The following is a 23,264-nucleotide window of genomic DNA, read 5'->3' on the forward strand; positions in this document are numbered from 1 at the left end:
ATGAAACTTTCAGCGCGCAGCTAAAGGTTGTGTAACATAACACGACTCATTCGGTGACGAATGAGCGGATTTTTTCCTGGAAGATCAGCAGGAAAAATGTAATTAGTCTACAAGTAGCGACGACAACCTGGGCAGTTTCAAAACAAACATCAGGCCATGCACACCCAGAGCGGGACACAATGGTAAATGATTTGGTCGCTTCTTACTTTGATTACCAAACGGCTGTGGTCCATAGGGGAAAACCTTCCAATCAGCAAATGGGGTTTGGTTACAGTTTTATGAAAAACAGACTCTTAGATGAAGAAACAAAACAGAAATCCGGATTAGACTCAGTTCTGAACATTTATTTGTAGTCATGACGGTTTACAGAGTAATGTTCAAAGGAATGCTTTAAACAGCCCTAAACAGCAACAAATACATTTTCAGTTACATTAAGTGAATTACGCCTCTTGTCAAGGGTGTGACTGAATCGTGTGATTGAATTACTCCTATAACCCTCCTAATGCTAATGTCGGATATGCAAAAACAAACTCCCCAACTTCATCCAATACCCTTTGGCGCGTTTATCTAGATGTTAATCCATCTAGACTTATTTTAAGATATGGGTAAAAATGATCAGATCTACACCCTTTGCTCTGAGGGCATAATGAAAATCCACCTCCTGCAGCCACGTATAAACAATAAATAAGTGCAAAATGTTTTATTTGTAGCCTCCATGGGTAACGCCAGTTACAGTGACTTTTTTTTTCTCTCACTTCAATGCACAACAGATTACTTAAGCAACATTTAGTTGTTTTAAAATCTGATGAGTCGCCGTCTTCTACGTTTCTGATGAAACCATCACTTCTCTTTTGATCCACTGCCAATAAAAAAAATCTAAGAGGGAAGAGACACGTACAAGATCGTCCTGCATGTTGTGACTGCAGACACGTTTGCATTTAAAAATGTCAACTCTGTAATTATCTAATCCTTCAATGTATATTCGTCTGCAAACCAGTAAAGGCTGGTGCCGTCTAGATATCTTTCATGCATGATGACGCACCAGGATAATAGTCCTCCTACTCTTTCAGTGGAATACTGTAGAGATTTCACCATGGCAAGGGTTTGTTTCTAATATACATGCAAACCAGCAGAACACGAATACACATTTTTAGTCTTTAATCTGCAAAAGAAACAAAATAAACAAACCTAGTTGACATTTAAAAGGCTGTGTGTGAAGTCAACGCATTAGTCTGAAAAGGTGTGGAGATTTTACGGGAAAGATGAGGGAATTGTTCGCCGAGGAACCGTCTGACTGTGCTTTACTTTTCCATAGAGTAAGCTCTCTTCATCAGCGGAGGAGGGGTCTTCCCAGCTTCGTAGAAAGACTCAGGAGGAGGGGAGCTCAAGCAGCACCAGTCTGGGATGCGTCCAGTCTGGTTGTAGTGGTCCCGGGACACTGACCTGCTGCCCAGAATGTCCTGAAGGGCCCCAAAGATGGCACCTGGGGGACAGGAGAGACGCAAGATGAAGGAGCCGCTTTGAGGTGGAACAAAAGATTCTACGTTTGAAACTGAAAAACGGCTGACTGAATGATTTTGCGTATGTGCTGACTTTTAAAAAGGTTTATTTTACCCGCAAGGCCATTTTCTAGAAATCTGCACAGTCAGAGGCTCGGCAGCTGAGCTAATAACTCTAAAAATGCTTCATGTGAATCATACAGAGCACCTCCAAGCCACGCGGTGCAGCTGGGCTTTGCAGGTGGGGAGTGGATGCGGAAGTTCTTGCTAGCCAGCACGTCGCTATACTTGGGTTTCTCCACCAGGAGGCGTATCTCAGCCAGCAGGCGGTGCAGGAAGCCGGGAAGCATGGCTGTGCCTCCGATCACCACCAGGTTCTCAGAGAGCACTTTACGCGTGTCAATGGGGCACTGAGGACAAATAAAAACACATCCCACAGGTAAGATACAGAGTTTTTAAAGATAAATACAATAACTGACAATAAAAAAAACATTCATTTGATTCACTGTACATAGTGACCTTGACTAGTGCATCGAGGATCATAGACGCCACACTTTTCTCTTCATTATCTTGCTCAAACAGGATCTCCATCACAGAATCCCTACAAGCGCAGACAAAATAACTTGGTATTTGCCAGCGGTATTTGCTTAAATAGTTGCAAAACAGCAAAGACTGAACCCAGATCAAAAGATCTCAGGACTACCTAATGGATCCTTTGACATGCAGGATTTTCTCTCCATCCAGAGGATAATCAACATCTGGAGGCGGGGCTGGACGCTGCGGAGAGAAACACAAGTTACACAGATTTCAGTACAACCTCAAAGCAGGCGCTACTTGAATGCTGGTCGTTTTGTTCCTTTGCCATTTAGTTTTTGGTCTTTTTGTATCCCAGGGCTCTCTGCAGCACATTTCAGCGGAACGGACCGTCACGCTGAAATGAACGTAAACGTGCATCAGCGCAGCTATAAACCTGCCGAACCACATTAGCTAACGCTAGCTTTTATTAGCTTGACGAACAGCCCCCTTTGAGCTGAACTACGTGACGCTCCGCTGCGGTAATGCATTGATGGAACGGAACGACACGCCAGCTTCCCGCCTGCCATCCACGATACGCTGAAAAAAAAAAATACCTGGTGCGAACCCTGTATCCAATTTTTCTCTGTACCAAAAGAGTCCAAAAACAGGACGTTTAGTGTGGACCAGGTGTCAATTCTTGTGCTTCCTTTATAGAAGTTTTCTATATTGAAGTCAATGCCCCCGTGTGGTTAAATGTCTTCAACCAAATAATATCCACCAGCAGGACATTAGAGCTATTTTTGGTCTGATCATGGGAGTCATCTACGCTCCCATTTCATAAGAGCATGTGGCCCAAAGGGTTATCAGAACCACAATTAATGCTAACAGGGTGTGATATACAAAGCTTTCAGAAGATAATGTTCAAATAAAAAAAGCGACATGTGTGATCTGAGTATTTACTTCCATAATTCATAAAAACACAGAACTAGACAGAAAGAAAGGGATATATAGGGGTTGGACAATGAAACTGAAACACCTAGTTTTAGACCACAATAATTTATGAGTATGGTGTAGGGCCTCTTTTGCGGCCAATAGAGCGTCAATTTGTCTTGGGAATGACATATACAAGTCCTGCACAGTGGTCAGAGGGATTTTAAGCCATTGTTCTTGCAGGATAGTGGCCAGGTCACGGCGTGATGCTGGTGGAGGAAAATGTTTCCTGACTCGCTCCTCCAAAACACCCCAAAGTGGCTCAATAATATTTAGATCTAGTGACTGTGCAGGCCATGGGAGATGTTCAACTTCACTTTCATGTTCATCAAACCAATCTTTCACCAGTCTTGTTGTGTGTATTGGTGCATTGTCATCCTGATACACAGCACCTCCTTCAGGTTACAATGTTTGAACCATTGGATGCTCATGGTCCTCCAGAATGGTTCGGTAGTCCTTGGCAGTGACGCGCCCATCTAGCACAAGTATGGGGCCAAGGGAATGCCATGATATGGCAGCCCAAACCATCACTGATCCACCCCCAAGCTTCACTCTGGGCATGCAACAATCTGGGTGGTACGCTTCTTTGGGGCTTCTCCACACTGTAACTCTCTCGGATGTGGGGAAAACAGTAAAGGTGGACTCATCAGAGAACAATACATGTTTCAAATTGTCCACAGCCCAAGATTTGATTTGGACAATTTCATTGTCCAACCCCTGTAGGTTCAGCACAAACAGGTTTACCGAACACAAACTAGAAGCAGGAAAAGGCAAACCAAAGATGCTATTTAAAACGCTGAACTGGAAAAAGAGTACACCTTGATACACTCTTAAGGCTCCCACATATTCATACTGTGCACAAACGGTGAGCTTGGTGGACTCCGCGCTGACTCTCCGCGGACGTTTTACCCTTCATAGTCGAGCGTACTGTTGCCTACATTTCTTGTAGCAAGTTCCTACAATTCCCACATTTTCTGCCAGTGGGATGAAGCGGCAGAATGGATGCTAAAATGTGTGATTAGCTAGCTGAGCATCTAGAGCCGTTTCTTTTCCAGCAGGCTCCCACCTGTCAGTGAGGACAGAGAAGGACTGTGAAGCCTGCTTGGAGCAGCTCAGTGTCACATATTAAACAGTTTAATGTGAAGACTTCTTGATGCCGAGCGGTTTATAGTGTGACACCGCGGTCGTAGAAATTGAGCTCTGCGCGTACCCGTCTGCGCGGACTCATGTCCACGCAAGTATGAGGGAGCCTATAAGCCTTTAGTCAGCCCAAACATCTGATTTACACAATCTATAAGAGTCCAGGACCCATCGTAGCTAACATCCCACTTACTTCTGCTGTGCCCTCCAAGTTAAATTTGGCCTCCTGGATCTGGAGGCCTCTCTGCAAGTCGCTGACGAAACACGTTCTGACTGCAAGAAACCAAACCTGAATCAATACAGTAATTTAGAAGAAATCAACAATCTACTCAGACATCTGAACCGAAGCGTTACTTTCAGAAAGGTTAGACCATCTATGAGAACAAAACATCTTAATATTTATCAGATCATTTGCTCTATATAAAGCTCCCCTGGTATAGTCACTCCAGTAGCAACAGCCCGTTGTTTAGTTAGACATTTAGGGGCATTAATTCTGATTGTGTAGCTGAAATATTGTCCCGCATACTTAGTTTACAAAATTAATGCTACACTTGGTTGCAATCAGTCAACGATCTGTACTGCAGAAATCTAAAAAGTGCTAATTCAACTCACCCTTTATGTCCTCCACAGTTTCTTCTGGGATAGCCCCTGAGGAAGAGATTGCTTCACTTTTTAATTGATCACTATATTAGAACTATATAGATAAAAAATACCTTCATGTGTGAATATAAACTGACAGTGCTGCAGAGAGCCATCATAACAACTGCTTGGTGTTACATTTAATTAGGATCCAACTGGGCTTTTATCTATGGTAAGTGTGTGCCAGCCTTTATTTGTACAACTAGGAAACGATAATCACATTCATGCCAGTCCTGCTGTGTGTTCTGCTAAGACTTGGTAAGTGATTTGGTCTGCTGGTTGTTTTTATTATTAATTAGAACGAGGCACACTTTAGTTACCTTCAGTGAGGAAGATGAAAGAGAAAACGACAAAACAGACTCTGTGTATGTATACTCTAAAAATAGACAAAAAGGATTCACAGGACTGCGGCAGGAAACAAGCCCTTCATATGAATAGGAAATGATGCATTATGGGTCACGGACATTATTTCTGCTTCGTGCTCTAAATGAGGGATTCCCAAAGTTTCCAGCCTGCGACCCCCAAAATACTAATGCCAGAGACTGGTGACCACCTTTAGGCAAGGGGATGGGGTGTCATTTTCTTGTTTTTGGAAATTATGATCATGATAACTCTTACAAAGCGACACTCTCTGCCCCCGGTTTTAAAACCAGGAATGTTGAGCATCTTGTAAAGTTATCCTTTGGATCCATTTCAAATTAAAGAAAATAAATTACTGGCCAAGGAGGAGTAAAATTGCACTCATTTACACATATTTGTGATAATAAAAACCAAGAGGTTTTCTAATGTTTTCAAGGAAAAAAAATTATTTTTCATGCTTAAAGGCATACAATTGCAATATTAAAGTGGTAAATCTCAGACATTGTAAAGTAAGAAATTTGGATCATCTCGCAACCCCCACCTACATCAATGTATAATTATAAAGGCAGCTTTACGTTGGTCTCACATTAAAAGGGAAATTGTAAACTGCGGGGAATGCATTTAATTACCAATGACAGCGGGCACGCTCTGCCCAGTGGTGGTGTCGGTGTCTACAGAGCACTGTTCCACAAGAAATCCATCTAATTCCCTACAATAAGGAAACACAATGGAAAAACGAATTAGACCATGTTGAATAAACACAGACAGGCATTACATCCACAGTGAAGTAAGTGCTAAATAAAATATTAACGGGCAAAGAAATCGCAATGAGGTATTTACTTATGAATGGCTTTCCCTCCAAGAGGAAGAGCCTCCCAGGCCGGCAGGATCGGCGTACACTCATAAATCTAATGTAGCACAGTTAAGGTGACTATCTTGATTATGTCATTACAAATAACACAAATGGAGCACAGCACAACTTTTATCAACTAAAGCAGCTGAAAAAGATTCATCCTAACCGCCAAGTTGACAGTAAAAGTAGTGTTTGCATGTGAACGACACAAAAACTTTGTCAATAAAATATTTGCACTGTGGGTGCCACTGCTATCTTTTGGTTAAAATTGATAATATACATTTTTTTTTTTATAAATGTAATTTGTATTCAGGTAACAATATTATTTAATACTTGAAATTATTTTATGCAGTTCTTCTTTGTTTCGAGCATAGTTAGAGAGCGTTTAATATTTTTTTGTCTTGTCAATGTAGATATTTCTCTCTCTTTGCAACATACTTTCTATTCAAGATAGTGTTTTAGCCTTTTTATATATACATAAAGTTATTTTTATAATGTTTTATTGCTCTATTTCTATAAAAAAAATTTATCTTGTACTTTTGTTTGCTTTTGTTCCAAATGTTTAAAAAATAAACCATCTGGTGATCATAATTTGCTTGTTTTTTTCCCCATGTGTTTGATTCAAAAAGTATCGATAATAGTACCGATAAAATACCAGACTGATTATCGTTAAGAGTAGTGGTATTGAAAATGGAAAAATAATATTGTAAAAAGACAAAAACAATACTGTGGTTTGAGATTATTCTACATTACTTTTATATCAGGCAGTTTTTCATCTGACTAGTTTTATATGATCCTTTCTAATGATACGTTTCAACACAGGAACATCACTGGAGGTGCACTGCTACCTATATCAATTTCTGCGTAAATAATCACCAATTTTCACAAACATTTGCCCCCACTGCAAATGTTTAAAAGTTCATAATAGATGGGTGTCGTCAAAGACCATAAAAGCCAGCTTTAGACTTGGCGACTCTTTGATTCGGCCTCCAGGATCAACTAATCTGGATTCATACTAAATGGTCCACTGCAGCTAAGCATTAAACAGCTGATAACCTCTTAACAGAAACTCACAGCAACAACCTGATATGTCCCCGTTAAACAATTTGCACAACATCACAGGACAGTCTTGCCATTTATTTTTGGGTTATTAAATAAAAAAACAGTAAAATCAGTAAAGGATACAGGCAGCACCAGAGTCTCTGTGTATCCACAGTCCATCACGAGGGCAGAGTTGATGCCTAAAGTCATGATGGCCATGAGGTGGCTGGGAGCAAACAGCACCGAGGGCACCTGGAATAGAAAAATAAAAAAAAAGAATAAAAACCAACTCAGAGCCAAAGAATTCAACTTGAATCCAAACATATTCCGCATCAGATAAGTTCTCACTATTCATTACAACTGAGCTTGCACAGCCTTGTGAAACATTGAACTAAACAATCAGGTTCACCATTTCAGTCCTAACATTAGTCAAGAAGAGTATCCTCCGTGGTAACCCTTACACCTTATATAATCCCTGGTTGTCCTTTATAATTTTTTTCTTTCTTGTCGTACCTCAAACTGTTTGAAGAAGACCTTGGTGAGGGTCTCCCTGAAGTGAGATGGGCAGAGGATGGACTCGATGATCACCACTCTTCTGTCGCGAGGGTTCACCAACAGGTGCCTGATGAAGAACAAAATCTAACTGGGTGAGGCGGATTTACTCAGTTATACTGTATTATCATCATTGCTGGGGAACGATCTGGGGTTGTTTGCTTCACGGTAACTATACAAAGGTTGTGAAAAACACGTTACCTGAAGTACAATATGTGGATAAACTCTTTGAGGATGGCATAAAGCTCTTCTGTGTTGATGTTGTACTGAACCACTTTGGTGGCCTGCTCGAGACAGCACATAACATTAAGGCAAATACAATGCTGTCCCAACGCACCGCTTACTAACAGAGAATCAGAAGAGTTACCTGTTGCTGCCCCGGTTTCCGGATCTCGCTTGGAATTATGAACCTGGGCCCCGTTTCCCCTGCAAAGCCGCATCTGCAAGATACAGATTTCTTCAGAACTATATGTAATTTACAGAAGTTTACAGAAAAATCCGTTTGCTATCTTAAGCTACTGTCATTATATAGAGTGTTGCAGGGAATTTGTTCCACAATATTATAGATGGATCTTGAAAACGGGAGCTCAACTTTAACCAAGTGAAGAAAAATGACCATAAGGGAAACGCTAAAAAAAAAAAAATGCGGTAATAATTTAACACTGGGTCTCTGTGTCCAAAGTTGTGGGACGGACAAAGGGAATCCTTATCTGAGAGAGGAGAACAGCCCTCTTGATCTACATGTGACTGACTTCAAGTCAGTTTCCCTGTACACAAAGTTAGACTCGGTGTAAGATGGGGTGATGAAAGAGGGATACAATTTATGTACATATTTAGGGCGTCCTGCATTATAAAACCGTGCTCTCATTTGGCAAAGTGATGATAACATTTAGATGTCCTGCCAAAGTGCCCTCCCTTCTCCTCCCTTGGCAGAGTTTATATCTTTAAAACAACGTTGTTGATTGAATTTATTCACAACACGGGCTAACATCTTAAGTGAACCCAAACAAGCATATGGACACTATTTGTCACCATAAACACAATAAAAGATAACATTTACAACTGTTTTGCTTTCAACAGAGCATCGTTGGATTTCGGTTTACCTTAAAACTCAACGTTGCTAACAGCTAACTTAGCATTAGCTAGCAGGCTAAGTATGTAAGAGACACCCACTGCCTCGTAACTTGTATAAATACGCTCCCAATGTCAGTGTTCACCACAAAAGGTCCAACTCAACGTATCTGTTATACACTTTCATAAAGACACAAGCAAAACGCGAAAATACCCCGAGAACAGCTACGTGTTGTTAGCATGCTATCCCGTTAGCGGCTAGCATGATGCGCTAAGGAGTCATACTTACTTTGTGTATGCCGCTCCTAAATCAATAACAATCGCAGTCTTCTCTCCTCCACTTCCCAGCCCATCAAATATTGGCATTTTACTATTTAATTCCTGGAAACGATGTTAGGAATTAACACCGACACACACGGCTTTGCATCGTATAATGAAAAAACTAAAACTGAGTGCTTGGCTTGGACTGTCTCTTCAGTGACAGGAAGGATTGTTGGGGGAAACCTAATGAGGAGACAGAAACTCAGCAACAAGTCAGCATTAAGGCTAATGGTATGTCCAGCGATTTAAGATTAGAACACGATTTACTAAGCATCGCTGAATTCATAAAGCCGCATCCAAACAAACGAGTTTATTTCAGATGTTACCTCACAGCGATGTTATAATTCTAGTTTCCTTGAAGCACTCAAACGCATCTGTTGCCCCGGCAACGTTCCTCTTCTAGACAAATTCTGTCCAAAAAATTACTTTTGATTTATTTTTCCCCGATTAAAGTTATTTATATGAATAACAAATTCGAGGTACAGCTAAGAGAGGCAATCGGGGAGAAATAGCTCAGCGTGATAAAATAAATCGACTTATTTTGCTACGTCACCTACTTAGTGTCCTGGTTAGAGCTGACCTCATTCATTGCCTCGGATGCAGGTACGAGGCCAGCGACGTGTTGCTGACAAAACAAATTGTTTAAAAATGGTTTAAATTAAAAAAGAAAAACTTTCCCGCGTTTGTATTTTGATGTAGCTTCTAGATATTAAAGAACTGAAGTATTCAAGCAGGTTGCTTGGAGGTGCTATATAAATATGGAGTCTCCAAATAAAGCATGCACCTATGTTGTAAGCATGTTTGCGTGCTTGTTTACAATCAATATACTCTACAGTTGGTCCAACAAAATGAATTAAAAAAAAGAATGTCAAACTATAGAGTAACCTATTCTCTTGAACTTTTTTCATATTTTGTGGAGTTACAGCCACACAATTTAACGTTTTATTGCGATATCATGAGGTGAATCGAGACAAGCGGTGTACATACTTGAATCCAAACCAAACTGCTCTATTCTTGCTCTGGGTGAAGGTTTACAGCAGTTTTCTTGTTGCCTCGGTCTCAAGTTTTTTATAGCCTCCAAGTGCTCTTCTTTCAGGATTGCGTCCATCTATTTTTTCCACAGCTCTGACCAATATCCCTGTCCCTGCTGTAGAAAGCCATCCCACACAGCATGATGCTGCCACCACCATGCTTGGTGCATGATGTGCAGCGGTAGTTATATGTCACACATGGCGTTGTACGTGTGGTTAAAAAAAATTGGGATTTTTGTCTCATCTGACCAAATAACCTTATTTTATACTTTTGCTTATGTCGGTACTCTATACTGCTTGTGGTAAACTCCACTATATGCTACTTTGACCCTGTCTATCACTGCAAAAAAGGCGTATTAAAGCTCGCATTGTAATGGCATAGTTCAGCCATCTCTCAGGCTTTTCCCTGCGGTCTCGTCTTCTCCTTACAGCAGACCACCTGTAATCTGAGGGGAGGGAGCTGTCCGTTCAGCACCACGGTCCACCTGCGGGGCGGGGGGACCCGGGAACGAGTGGATCGCAGAACTTGCGTGGCGAAGAATAAAAAAATAACCCCCCCCCCCCCCCCCCCAAAAAAAAAAATAAAAAATAAAAATTCCAATCCAAACCTCAAAAATAGGAGGAGGATTTTCCTTGCAGGTTGTAAGCATTTTGGTTGCAGCACTCATGCAGACGGATAGAGACAGTGACGCCGAGCTGCACAAAAACAAGCATCCCCGGCTTGGTTTCTGCACTGGACTCCACTGAATTCAGCCTCGATTCGACATAAGAGATTAATTTATCTTTTTTTAACACTCTGCAAGAGAACCTCGGCGTCCTAATGCAAGAAAATCCACCATGAGCTCTTGAAGGTAACTCCTTTTTATTTTATTTATTTATTTTAGCCGTGTGCGACTCATGATTTTACGCGCGGGTCTGGGTCTCGATGGCAGCTTTTTTTTTTTTTTTTTTGGATGTTGAGGTTTTTGCGGCTTGAGCGCTGATTCAGAGCTGTCACACTAGAGAGAAATGTGACTCAGTACCGCAGTGGGGAATTTGTTTACAGTCCAGATGCTGGCGTGGTCATGCTTGTCAGGTGGTGGGAGGTGGTCTGCATGCGCATACTGACGGAGTTGATCGAGCATATTGATCGCAGGCGGATTGCAAGGGCAGGGTTTGGTTGAAACATTGTGCTTATGTTGCATCGACTGGGTGAGATATTTTTTTTTTTCCTCTTGCGTGAGCCAGTAAAAAATGGATCTCAACCTGTGAAGCTATGTTATTGGGGGATTGTTGCATAAATCATATTGGGTTATGTTTTTTTTTTCTCTCCATTTGCGGTTAGTATGTTTTTTTTTTTATATAATGCACAATGAACACTGTATAATGAACACTGTTGGGTTCAAACATTCATCTGAAGTTGATCTTATGAGATACGGAACTCGGTGCTATTTATAGCCGAAGTGAAGAAGGGCTGAGCATTGCTGTCTCAGATTTCCTCTCTCTTTCTCCATCTGTTTGCCACGTTCCCTCTACCTCTCAGTATCTTGAGCCTTCTTATTTTTTTCTTTCTGCATTCCCTTCTGTTTTAACCCCGTTTTCTCTGAAAGAGAATTTGATCCGAAATTGAAATGCTGCACCCACTGGCAATTCAAAAACAAATTGTGCCCTGTGCAAATGAATTAAATGTATTTTTAATTTTTATTTATCCCTGTTCACCGACAGCAACTCACACTCAATACCACATAGGTGATGCCATCAATCTGTAGCTCCAGAAACCCATTAGTGATTGTTAAGATTTCACCCTCATTGCACAGTCAATATTCTGCAGGAAACAATCAATTACCATTCCATAACGAATCAGCCCAACTGAAAACTATTTTTTTTTATTATTTCAGGTCTTGTGCTTTATAACAAAAGTTGCAAATACATGTTCCTGGCAATTGGTGTAGCAGCCTTCAGCCACAAATAAAACACGTTGGTTGATCAGAGGTTCCCAGAGTGGGGGTCAGGACCCTCCAGAGGTGTGAAATGAGCCAAATGATGATCCAAAATTTCTGACTTTGCAATGTCAGATATACTTGTTTTAATGTTTTGTATTAATCAATGGGAGGGGGGGGGGGGGGGGGGGGGTTGAAAATGTACGACTTTTCAACACCAGAAAACATCCACGGCTTTTCACGCAAATGTGTGAAATTTATTTCTCAATGGCCACTACAAACTAAAAATGACAATAATACAATGTTGTTGTTTTTAAATTATAACAATATGGTCATAATATAAGGTGTACAAGAATAAAGAACATGATGAGATTAGGCAAGGCAAGGCAAATTTATGTATATAGCACAATTCAGTACAAAGACAATGCAAAGTGCTTTGCATGATTAAAATATAGCAAAAATAAAAGCAAGTAGGAATAAAATGTAGATAGAAAATAGAATAAAAGCAAGTAGGGATAGAATGTAGAAACAAAGAAGAACATTAAAAACAGTAAAACAGTTTAACTAGAACAGTCAAAGGCAATTTTAAACAGATGTGTTTTTAATCTTGATTTAAAAGAACTCAGGCTTTCCGCACTTACAGTTTTCTGGAAGTTTGTTCCAGATAAGCGGCGCATAGGAACTAAATGCTGCTTCTCCTTGTTTAGTTCTGATTAAAGATTAAAGTCATATACGAGAATAAAGTTGTAATATTACAAGAATAAAGTCACAGTCTTTTTCATAATCATTTCAAAGTACTAACAAATAGTAATTTGATGCTGATCTGCAAAAAAAAAAAAAAGATTTAGTTCTGCCTTACCAAAGTATCATTTGACAATATGCCTCATTTTAACACACGTGGATACGTTTTCATAACATTACTACTTTATTCTTGCAATTTTATGACTATACTCTTGTAATATTCAAAAACAAAATAAAAAGCCCGCCCGTCAAAAAGGGGTCACTGGTCTCTGGCGCTGTTATTCTTGGGGGTCACCGTCCGAGAAGTTTGGGAACCCCTGAGCTAGAGAGTTAAGAACTAAATTCTTGCTCATCAAGCCTATACATTGGTGCTTGATTTTGCAGCAAAAATATTTTATTTTGGTGAAAGTACAAGCAAAAACTCCTACGTAAACACTGTGTCATGATGGGGAAGACGGCAGAATGGTGGTGCAATTTGCCCACTGACTGGACATGCAAAATAGTAATTTCAAAGTCATTCAGGGCCTAGCTCTGTGATGGACGTGTGACCTGTCCTGGATGAAACCTACCTCATACACAATGACCGCTGGAGAAAGGCACTACACCCCCCCTCCCCCCAATCATGACCTTGCATGGATGAATGGATATAGAAAATGTATGGATAGATAAATTAAATGTATTCAGGGCCTAACTGAGACATAATGTTGTTTTATTTTTGTGTCATCCTGCCGGGTGAGCTATATCACTGATATCAAGAGCTGAAGCACCTTCAAAATCAAAGCTACGCAACCAAAACTGTTTAGTCAATCCTGTTTTCTGTGGTGAGCACACATTATAAAAAGCCCTCAAACAAAACTCCCTCTGCATCCTGACTCCGTAATGTGTTGTGCCTTGTCACACCTGGCTTAGCTCTGGCTACATATCTTGCCTTGTAACACTGCAAACAACCTGTAGGCAGGCATTCCTCCCACCTCTCTTTAAGCCTGTTAGCATTTATTCATTTGCTTCTATCTGTCAGCAGGCGCTTGGACGACACAGAGAAGACAATGTCCTCCATTCTCCAGGGGCTCCTCCTGGCAGAGACCTGTCTCTATGTCTATGGAGCCCCCACCTACGCCCCAGGCTTTGACCAGATGCAGGGCGGGTCATGTGAAGAGCACTGTGCCAGCTCAGTGACAGCAGATGGAGTAACATACCCCACAGAGTCTGTTCCCTTGGAGAAAGAGCACGTTACCAGCTTCAGTCTGAATGTAGGTGCAGGAGGAGGGACTGGCCCACATGGAGGACCAGAGGGGATAGACCCAGTGACGCAGACAGAAAATGGGGACAGCGCCGGTAGACGGTTCGGGTTGAGCAAGGCTGGTCGAGAGGCACAAAAGAAGACTGAGAGCATATCTGAAGAGGAAAATGTGGATAGTGCAAAAGAAGACAAGCCTGTCGGCAGCACGCCTTTAGGTCCAACAGATGGGAGAGAGCGGTTGGACACGGACATGAATACCCATACACAGTCGTCTTATTGGGCCTCCGTTGCACCACAGACGGACTCTTCCTACAGCCAACAGAGCAAACAAGGTGGAACAGACCGGACAAAGCCATCTGCTTTTGATTCTGGGCAGGGTGAATACTCAGAAGCAACCTTGCAATCTTCCACAGAGCCTCGAAACACTCCCCTGTGGTCCCCGACACTGGCGTCCCTTAGTCCCATCCCTCCGTCATTGTTGGTCACTCCTCGGACTTCCACACATCTGACAGTCTGGGGCCATGATGGACCAACAAAATCCTCACCTTCGGATCTGATGTTACCTGAAATTGGACCATTAAACATGATGCCCAGAGATGATGGCCTGGAAAGCCTGTGGACTGAGGCAGCAAGACCTACTGGAGGTAATATTAAAAGTTACACATTCAGAAAAAAAAAACAACAACCCCTAAAGGAAAATTAGTTTGAAGGATTCTAGTTTAGGTCAAACTCTCTGTTTTTGTTTTTTTAAATTGGCTTTAAAGCCTTGATGTTCATGTAATTATCACTGAATATTTTCCAGCCTGCTTCATTATTCTCTAAGAAGTTTAATAAAAAAAAAATTGTCAAAAAAAAAGTGTATGCAGAGGCAGAGATTGGCTTTGATGATTGGCAAAGAAAGCGGCAGCTTTTCCACGCTCCACTTTGAACCCCAGCTGGGACTCATGGCAGTCTAATTACTTTCTATTCCTGACTCGAGTTTGAAAAAAGGAAAGAAAAAGAGAACATCACAACAGCCAGGAGAAAGCTGGTGGCAGGGTTTGTTATAGAAGTCATTGGAGAACTGAGTGCTGGATCCTGCTCTCTTTACCAGCGACGGGCTACAGTAAAGAGCCGGGCAGGTTATTATTTAATGGCGGATTAAAGGAGTCATGAGGATTTGAATTATTAAGGGAAAATGGTACCCACATCAACCTGGCCCATGGGCAATAAAACACACCCATGGCCTCTTTTACATTGATGTTGAGAATTTTGGTCCTCTCTTCTTCTGTTTTAATTCACCTAAGTTCTGGTGTTTTTTGAGCATAGAGAACCCTTTTAAGTTTGTGTCACACCTCAAACCTTCTGCTGGAGTCCTAAAGCCTTGGAAATGGCTTTCAAGTCCTTTCTGGACGTATCAATATTAGTGAGTTTGCTTTTCAGCTGTTCCTGAATTTCTATAGATTGGGGCGTGATGTGTTGCTTTTCCAGACCTTTCAGTCCACTTCACGTTTTCTGACAGCTTCGATTTGAGCGATTTCTTGATTCTCCAAGACATCTACTCATCATAAATGTGAGATAATGTCTTGTGAAATAAATATGGTTTATTACTGTTAACTGGTGATACAACGATGGCTGCAATCATATTTAAATAGGAGCAGGTGGGTTTGGATTTCATCCGCCTGATTAAAAGAAATCAACATTTGAAAACCGCTTTTGTATTTATTCAGGTTTTCTCTTTCTGGTATTAAAATTTGTTTGCTGATTTTAAATATTTAAACATGAAAAAAAATGTTTGAAGGCTCATTTAAAAAAAAAGGAAATTAAATTGAGAAGAACCCCTAATTCCCAAAGTGACAATATGTGAAAGGATAAGTGGATAAGATATGAATGTTAGGGTTACATTAGAGAGGTTCAGAAATAAACTGAGTCTTCTCTTTAAACTATTAATCTGCTGATGTTTTCTTCTCTCAAAGAGCATTTTAAAGTTTTCATTTTACTTTGTATAACTGGCGGCCTTAACTTGTAGCGAGTCCTTTCCAAGCACCTTTACTCCGTCATAAATACTAAATATGTTACAGTATCTTCTCCATGCAATTGTTGTTTTCCAGTGGAAAACATACATATTTGATTTTAACTGTCAGATGAGCTTTTGCTTAAATGACTGTAGGAGTCTTACTTGTCAAAATCCATTATTTCTGTTTTTCCCCTCAGTATTGATTCTAGCATGATCAGAAAACATTGTCAGCCTGCTTTATACTAGCATATTTAAATGTTCTAATATTTTACCTTTTTCATTTAAATGATCATATTGATAACCTTCTCTAAAGGGCCCTGTAAATATATTCATATCCCTTAAACTTTTTTTCTCATTTTGACACATTTTATTGGAATTTTATTGCACTTATTTTCAACCCCTCAAGTCAGTACTTCTTTGCTGCAGTCACATTTTTATGTGATTTTTGGGGGTATATCTTTATCAGATTAAATTAAACTTCCACACAACTTCTCTGTTGCATTGTCTTTATGGGGCTGTTGGTCCAACAATGTTCTGCTGGAAACCTCTGAGGCCTTCACAGAATAGTTGTATTTGTGCTGAGATTATGTGTGTAACCTAATCTCAGCACACTAATCATTCAATTTCACATGACGTCAGAGGGCTGAAGGGCAGGCCTGTTGTGTTGGATTTTACAGGACTGTCTCAGAAAATTAGAACATTGTGATAAAGTTCTTTATTTTCTGTAATGCAATTAAAAAACATCAAATGTCATACATTCTGGATTCATTACAAATCAACTGAAATATCGCAAGCCTTTTTTGTTTTAATATCGCTGATTATGGCGTATAGCTGAAGAAAACTCAAAAATCCTATCTCAAAATACTAGAATATCGTGAAAAAGTATACTGGTAGGCTATTCAACTAATCACTTGAATCGTCTAATTAACTCGAAACACTGCAGGGTTTCCTGAGCCTTAAAAAACACTCAGCTTGGTTCAGTAAACTAAATCACAAGTATGGTAGTGGTTAAGAGACGACATAAGATTCTCACAGTAACTGGTGTACTGACCATGGCATTACTGTCCTTGATTGGCCTGCCAATTCCCCTGACCTGAACCCCATAGAGAATTTGTGGGGTATTGTGAAGAAGAAGCTGAAAGACACCAGAGCCAACAATGCAAATGAGCTAAAGGCCGCTATTGAAGCATCCTGGGCATCCATAACACCTCAGCAATGCCACAGGCTGATTGCCTCCATGCCACGCCGCATTGATGCAGTAATCTGTGCAAAAGGATTCCCAACCAAGTACTGAGTGCATTAATGGACATTTTCAAATGTTTGATTTTGTTTTGCTGTTATCATTTTTTTTTTTACTTGGTCTGAGGAAATATTCTAATATTTTGAGATAGGATTTTTGAGTTTTCTTCAGCTGCAAGAAAACAGCTGAAAAAGCAGGGGTCCCCAACTTTTATGAAACTGAGGGTTACATTTTTGATATTGTGTCATGCGAAGGGCTCCAGTACTGACATTTAAACTGGAACAGACAGAGTTCACCTTAACGTTATGTAAAATAAACTTATTTTTCATGCTTTGTCATAAATATTACCATTTTTAAATGCGCAAGTGTGAATAAACAGGAAGAGTAATGGAATAAAATAAAGTTTTAGATGCAGCTCAATGGCAGGTTTGCTGTAGTTGGAACAGGCTCGTGGGCACCACATTACAAAAATAATTGAAGTGGTATGAATGGTGTTGCAAGGCACTGAACTGTTCATCTTCTCTTGTGTCAACACTAAACACCAGCAGACACGGCGGTCCCACTCTCTCAGGATGACGCCACGGAGGCCACCATGTCATCAGAGGCGCTTCCCCTCATCTTCGAGCCCTTCGAAGATGTCACAGAGGAGGGCCCGGCCGGAGCAGCGGCGGTGGCGGTCTCCCAAGCGCCAGTCCGGTCTCCTGGTGCCATGGCAACCAGGCTGCAGCCTACGTCAGAGGTGGACCCTGACCAGCTGGCCGCAATGAACACTGACAGCGACGGCCCCTCCAGAGAGCCCCCAGTCCTTCTCTCTGACTGGACATCACCTTGGCAGGCGTCTGGCTCCGAGCTGCTGGAGCCGGCCAGCACCTTGGGAGCCTCTGCTTCGCCGCAGCAGATCCAAACTGAGCAGGAGGATCGTCCAGGGAAAGGTGAGAGAGGGCATCCGGCAGGAGCCGCAGGATGAATTAATCTGTAGATCTACATCAAAATAAAATTTGACACCAAATAAGGACTTCATGATCTAAACACAAGCATGTCGATTTGCTGAAAGGAGGTAATGCTTGTAGTATCTGGAGATAAGCTGGAAAATATAATTCTTAATAAATATTTAAAGCAAGATATAAACTGCCCTCTTCAGTGCACAGACATGAAACAAAGTCTATCTGGCTAACTTTTTACATCTTATTCATTTAGATGCTATGGGGACCATAAACTCTGTAACCAACATGCCCTCAGCAGCATCCTACCTCCCACCCCTCCACAATGCAATGACAACCATGGCGAGCCATCAGCTCTTGCACAACTCCAGAACAGGGTTAGACGAGATGGAGTCTGAGGGTAAGGCATGACATATCTATACATGCGTCCAAAAATCAGTTTTTAACTTTCTAAATGTTTACAGTATTTGTTTTTCCCCTTCTCAGAGGAGCTGGATGAGGACGACGAGAACTCCGAGGAATCGGTGGAGGAAGACAGTGAAGAAGACCTGACAGAAACGCATAAAGCATCCTCCTCTCGGCCACCGTACAGTCTCATCCCTCCGCCACCCGTCTGGGTTCAGCGCAACCAGGGGCTGAGTAAGAGCACACAAGAATCATCTCTTCAACGCCGAAAACAGTCCTAAGATGTGTTTGTCATGGAAACACTGTGTTCTTTTCATGCCAGTGCGTAGCTGGGCAGAGCTGATCAGAGAAAAGGTAAGACTGCCCCCTGCTGTCTTCATCCGTCACCTGGCTTTAGATCTTCCTGCATGTTCTCAGAATGAACTTATTGTAACAGTACAGCCAGATACATCAGTAGATGTTAAGTATATGATGTGGAAGGAAAAATCCACATTATTAAAGTGTATAAAAAGTAAAATAAGTCATTCTTAAAAGTGGTGCATTTATCCCCTAAATATAATCCAGTGTGACTGATGGCTTTCAGTAACCCAATATATATAGTCCACCTGTGTGTAACTCAATTTCAATATAAACCCTTCTTTCTGTCAAGCCCCTTTAGAGGACTGTTGGTTTAAAAGGGGAGTAAAGGGAAACATTTTTGTGAGGAGAAAACGGGCGAAGAGGCCTCCAGGCCCAATTGCCCCCTCTTGCAATGCTGAAATGAGTCAGCCCTCTGGGAACAATAAGTGGCCATCAGAGCGCTAACGATCTGTTGGCAGCCTGATGGTCCTCTTTTGCATGCAATCAACCAGTTTTGATTGTAAACTGATTGATCCAAATAAACTGCGTATAAGGCCGAGTTCATCTTTAACTCTTCAGACCGATAAAGTTTCTCGGAGAAGAGACGAAACGTTTCAACAAAGAAGAGCCCCTCCAGAGGACCTACCTTATTTCAATTTGCCAAATTGTGATTCCAAATGGGGAATATGACTTTGGTTCTGCTTTGCTACGAATGTACAGAGATTTTACATATGAACATATTAAATTTGGTAGGAAATAAAATATTGAACTGAACACATAATTCCTACACTGAAACATGGTGGTGGCATCATGGGGATGCTTTTCTGACAGCTGAGAGCAGTGCCGGCCCGAGCCTCTAGGGGGGCCCTAAGCAGAATTTGATTTGGAGGCCCCCCTCCCACCATGCAGAGTCACCTATGCTAGAAGAAATGTCACGCTATAATGTTATAGCAAATATTATAAACAAATACAGCAAGATTATGTATTTATAAAAAAAAAAAAACGATACTTAAAATACTTCACTCTTTTACTAACACTTCTGAATACAAACTGTCACAAAACATATTAAATTATCATCATTCATCATTCATTCATTCATTCATTCATTTATATCACTTGTTTGACTTATTTAATTGTTAAAAAAGAAAAAAGAAAACGATTGTGGGGGGGTCCCAAGGTGGCCAGGGGGCCCCAAGCAGCCGCTTAGTTTGCAGGTGTTAGGATGGCCCTGTTAATATCTTTATCCAGTCTGACCAAGAGTTATTTTTATAAACAATGCTCTAATATTTAGGTCTGTTCTTTTTTCAGGCTGGTTATGTGTCTGGGATGTTGGCCCCCGTGGGAATTGGCATCACGGGGGCCCTGTTGATTGTCGGCGCCCTCTACAGCATCCGAATGCTCCACCGCAAAAGAAGGAACAGCTTCAAACACCAGAGGAGGAAGGCCAGGCAGCCAGAGGTCAGCATTCCTGTCACTTGTTGATCTCATTGAGCCATCTGCAATTGAGCAGTCCATCCTTTCTCTCACTGTGGGTCTCTGACGTCGTGTTTGTTCCTCCACAGCAGCCTCGGGAGCCTGGCACCAGCTGCCAGGATCAAGCCATGCTACTGGCTGACAGCTCTGAGGATGAATTCTGAGGGCGGATTTTCAGGCGTCTTTTTCGGGGGGTGATCTTTAGCAGATGCTCCCGTAGAAGTAGTCTGGCAAAGGTCTCTATCGCCATAACTGTATTTCCCATCAGCTTTGCCCGTTTTGGGCACGGCTCGTCTGATTTACCGAAGGCAACTTGAGCAGTGTGAACACGCGGCACACAGGTCAGCTTTAAACCCGCTTGTGTTTGCAGTGTCAACACTGCTCTGAAAGTTTGTCAAGGTATATACAGTTTTGGTATAAAAGGCCCCATTTCAGTTCTTGGCGTTTACAAATTGAGACAAAAATGACCTTGTTTCCCCGGTTGTAAAAGTTATTTCACTCAAGTGTACAGAAACAGACAGCAGATTCAACACTGTCCCAGTTTTTTAAACACAGATGAGGCTTAAAATAGAATCACGGAGAAATCCTGCAGCCCTCGTTGCCAGGTCATAATTTGGGCATAAGTTAAAGATGCACAAAACTACTTTGGTATACAGAGATAAGTTTGTTATAACAATAATACATTTATTTCAATGTGACTCTCAAAACGCTCAAGGACACTGTACAGAACAAGCAGCATAGTAACAATAAAGATAAAGCAACAAACAATAAAAGTGAACCGGCGATCACAGAGAGTACGCACTTTTGAACAGATGAGTTTTGAGTTTCGACTTGAACTGGTCGAGGGTGTCACAGTATTGTGGATGTCTGGAGGGAGAGAAATCCAGAGTTTGGGAGTAGAGGAGAGAAATCTCTGCTCCCCATGGTGCTGAGGTGGGAAGGAGGAACAGTGAAATGAACGGATGAGGAGGATCTAAGGGAGCAGGAAGAAGTAGCAATATGAAGAAGATGAGAAAGGTAGAGGGGAACGAGGTTGTGGAGGGCCGTGAAGGTGTACAGACGGACGTTTTATTCTATTCTGAATCTAACCAGGAGCCAGTGGAGCTGCTCCTGGTTAGATTCAGGACTGGGGTAATGTGGTGAAATGAGGAGCTTTTGGTAATAATGTGAGCAGCTGAAATCTGAACCACGTTTGGATGAAGGCCAAAGAGAAAAGAGTTACAGTAATCCATGCAAGAGGTGACAAGGCTATGGACAAGAAGTGATGGGCAGTGAGGGAAAAAGTAGGGACGAAGGCGATTAATGTTGTGTAGATGAAAAAAGGTAGAATGGGTGATGGTATTGATGTGAGAGTAAAAGGATAGAGCACTATGGAGGATGACACCCAGACTCTTGACCTGGGGTGTGGGGGAGACTATAGAATCATCAAGTGAAAGAGAGAAACTCTCAGCTTTGGATAATATAGATTTGGTTCCTTCAAGGAAGATCCCAGTGTTACCACTGTTCAATTTAAGGAAGCTACAAGTGACCCAGGATTCAATTACGGATAGGCAGGAGGTAAGAGAAGAGGGTGGGAGTGTAGAACTTGGTTTACATGAAAGATAGAGCTGGATGTCATCTGTATAAGAATGAAAATGGATGTTGAATTTCCAGAAAGTATTGCTAAAGAATTTAAATAATGTAAAGTAGGGGTTCCAGAACAGAGCCTTGGGGCACGCCAGTTGTGACAGGGGATGGATGGTGAATAAAGGACTTAAGCCGGATAAACTGATTTATTCATTCAATATATTCAAGGTGTTCAGCTCTTGAAAGTTAAAAACAATCCCAAACTGTCCCCGTTCCACCACCGTGCTTAACAGCTGGAAGGAAGTGTTTGTGTTGATATTTCTGGTCGCTTACAGAACATGCTGTTTCTCAATATAGCCTAGGTTCTCTTAACTGGTCTCAATGAACATTGTTGCAGAAGACTTGTGGACTTGGTTGCAGCTATTGCTTCAGAGACAAGTGGTTTTCTTGTGGCAGGTGTCTTCTTGTTCTTGCTTGTCATGTACTTCAATATCTAAAGTTGTGGGCCCTTGGGGGTTTCGGTCATTTCTCTGATTATTGTACAGTATCACCTGGACTGACAGCCGTGCTTAATGTTTTCCACTCGCTAATAATCTTTCTTACTTCCTGATTCTCACTGCAGCTGCTCCTCGAAAGTGGCTGTTGGTGTCTTTCTTACTTGGCATGCTCCAAAACAAAGAAAAAAGAACAGTGGTAGACACATTAGCTGATGATCAATAACAAATTTAATTTACTCGCATTTTTCAAATTCTTTTGACATCTCTCATGGAAGCAACAAGGATTTGCCTAGTTTTTCAGGCTCAACACATTTCCCCCTTTGGCCCCATGTTTGATTAATATCCTGTATGATGCAAGTTTGGAATCTGTAGGCTGCGTTTGAACACTTGGAGTTGGATTTATTATTAAATTATTTAACCTCCACAGCTAAATAAGTTAATTGGCGCAATTGTGTGTGCCACAGCCAAATGACACAAGAACAGTTTAAGAAGGTATATAAAGCAAAAAATATATTTTTTTAATCCATCCAAATTCAAAACTACAGTAGATTCCAATTTCAATGATGGCTGCAGTAACAAACGCATTTGACCCCTTGATGCGAACTCTTTATAAAATCAGACAGCTGTAAACCAGAAGCCTGTTCGTTGGAGTGATTAACCAAAACCTCAATGTTTTGGGCTTATGGGTCAATGGCTTGTCTTGTAGGCAGAAGAAAGAAGAATACAATAAAAAGGACACCATGCCCACAATGAAGCATGAGGAGGGCCACATGGATCAGAACAATTATTGTGCAATCTGTGAAGAAACTGAAGCTTTCATTGGACTTTCAAACAGGACAGTCATCTCAAGCATGTCTGAAAGTCCACCAAGGCTTGGTTTCAAGAGAGTCTAGA

General features: G+C 41.4%; 2 protein-coding genes across 7 annotated transcripts; one reads left to right on the forward strand and one right to left on the reverse strand.

The window, feature by feature from the left end:
- Positions 1–323: 323 nt before the first annotated feature.
- Positions 324–9,162, reverse strand: actr10 (actin related protein 10). The gene is made up of 13 exons (XM_012866675.3): positions 8,951–9,162; positions 7,958–8,030; positions 7,792–7,874; positions 7,552–7,660; positions 7,183–7,290; positions 5,985–6,052; positions 5,774–5,853; positions 4,758–4,793; positions 4,339–4,418; positions 2,203–2,276; positions 2,019–2,100; positions 1,708–1,909; positions 324–1,483 (listed from the first exon to the last, which is right to left on the reverse strand). Exons 1-13 carry the CDS (start codon positions 9,025–9,027, stop codon positions 1,302–1,304), a joined length of 1,254 nt encoding a protein of 417 aa, XP_012722129.1. The 5' UTR covers positions 9,028–9,162; the 3' UTR covers positions 324–1,301.
- Positions 7,640–21,807, forward strand: armh4 (armadillo like helical domain containing 4). Of its 6 annotated transcripts, XM_021318573.2 has the most exons (9): positions 7,640–7,685; positions 10,817–10,864; positions 13,692–14,557; positions 17,695–18,081; positions 18,347–18,490; positions 18,577–18,729; positions 18,818–18,849; positions 20,143–20,292; positions 20,397–21,807. In XM_021318573.2, exons 3-9 carry the CDS (start codon positions 13,720–13,722, stop codon positions 20,469–20,471), a joined length of 1,779 nt encoding a protein of 592 aa, XP_021174248.2. In that variant the 5' UTR covers positions 7,640–7,685; positions 10,817–10,864; positions 13,692–13,719; the 3' UTR covers positions 20,472–21,807. The 6 variants fall into 6 exon arrangements, with proteins under 6 accessions (XP_021174248.2, XP_012722125.2, XP_035990064.1 ...); XM_012866671.3 differs by lacking the exon at positions 7,640–7,685 and having other exon boundaries at positions 10,282–10,864; XM_036134171.1 differs by lacking the exon at positions 7,640–7,685 and having other exon boundaries at positions 10,282–10,864; positions 17,698–18,081.
- Positions 21,808–23,264: the final 1,457 nt, after the last annotated feature.

The sequence above is a fragment of the Fundulus heteroclitus genome, unplaced genomic scaffold (genome assembly GCF_011125445.2).
Source record: "Fundulus heteroclitus isolate FHET01 unplaced genomic scaffold, MU-UCD_Fhet_4.1 scaffold_76, whole genome shotgun sequence".
Classification (NCBI taxonomy): Eukaryota; Metazoa; Chordata; class Actinopteri; order Cyprinodontiformes; family Fundulidae; genus Fundulus; species Fundulus heteroclitus.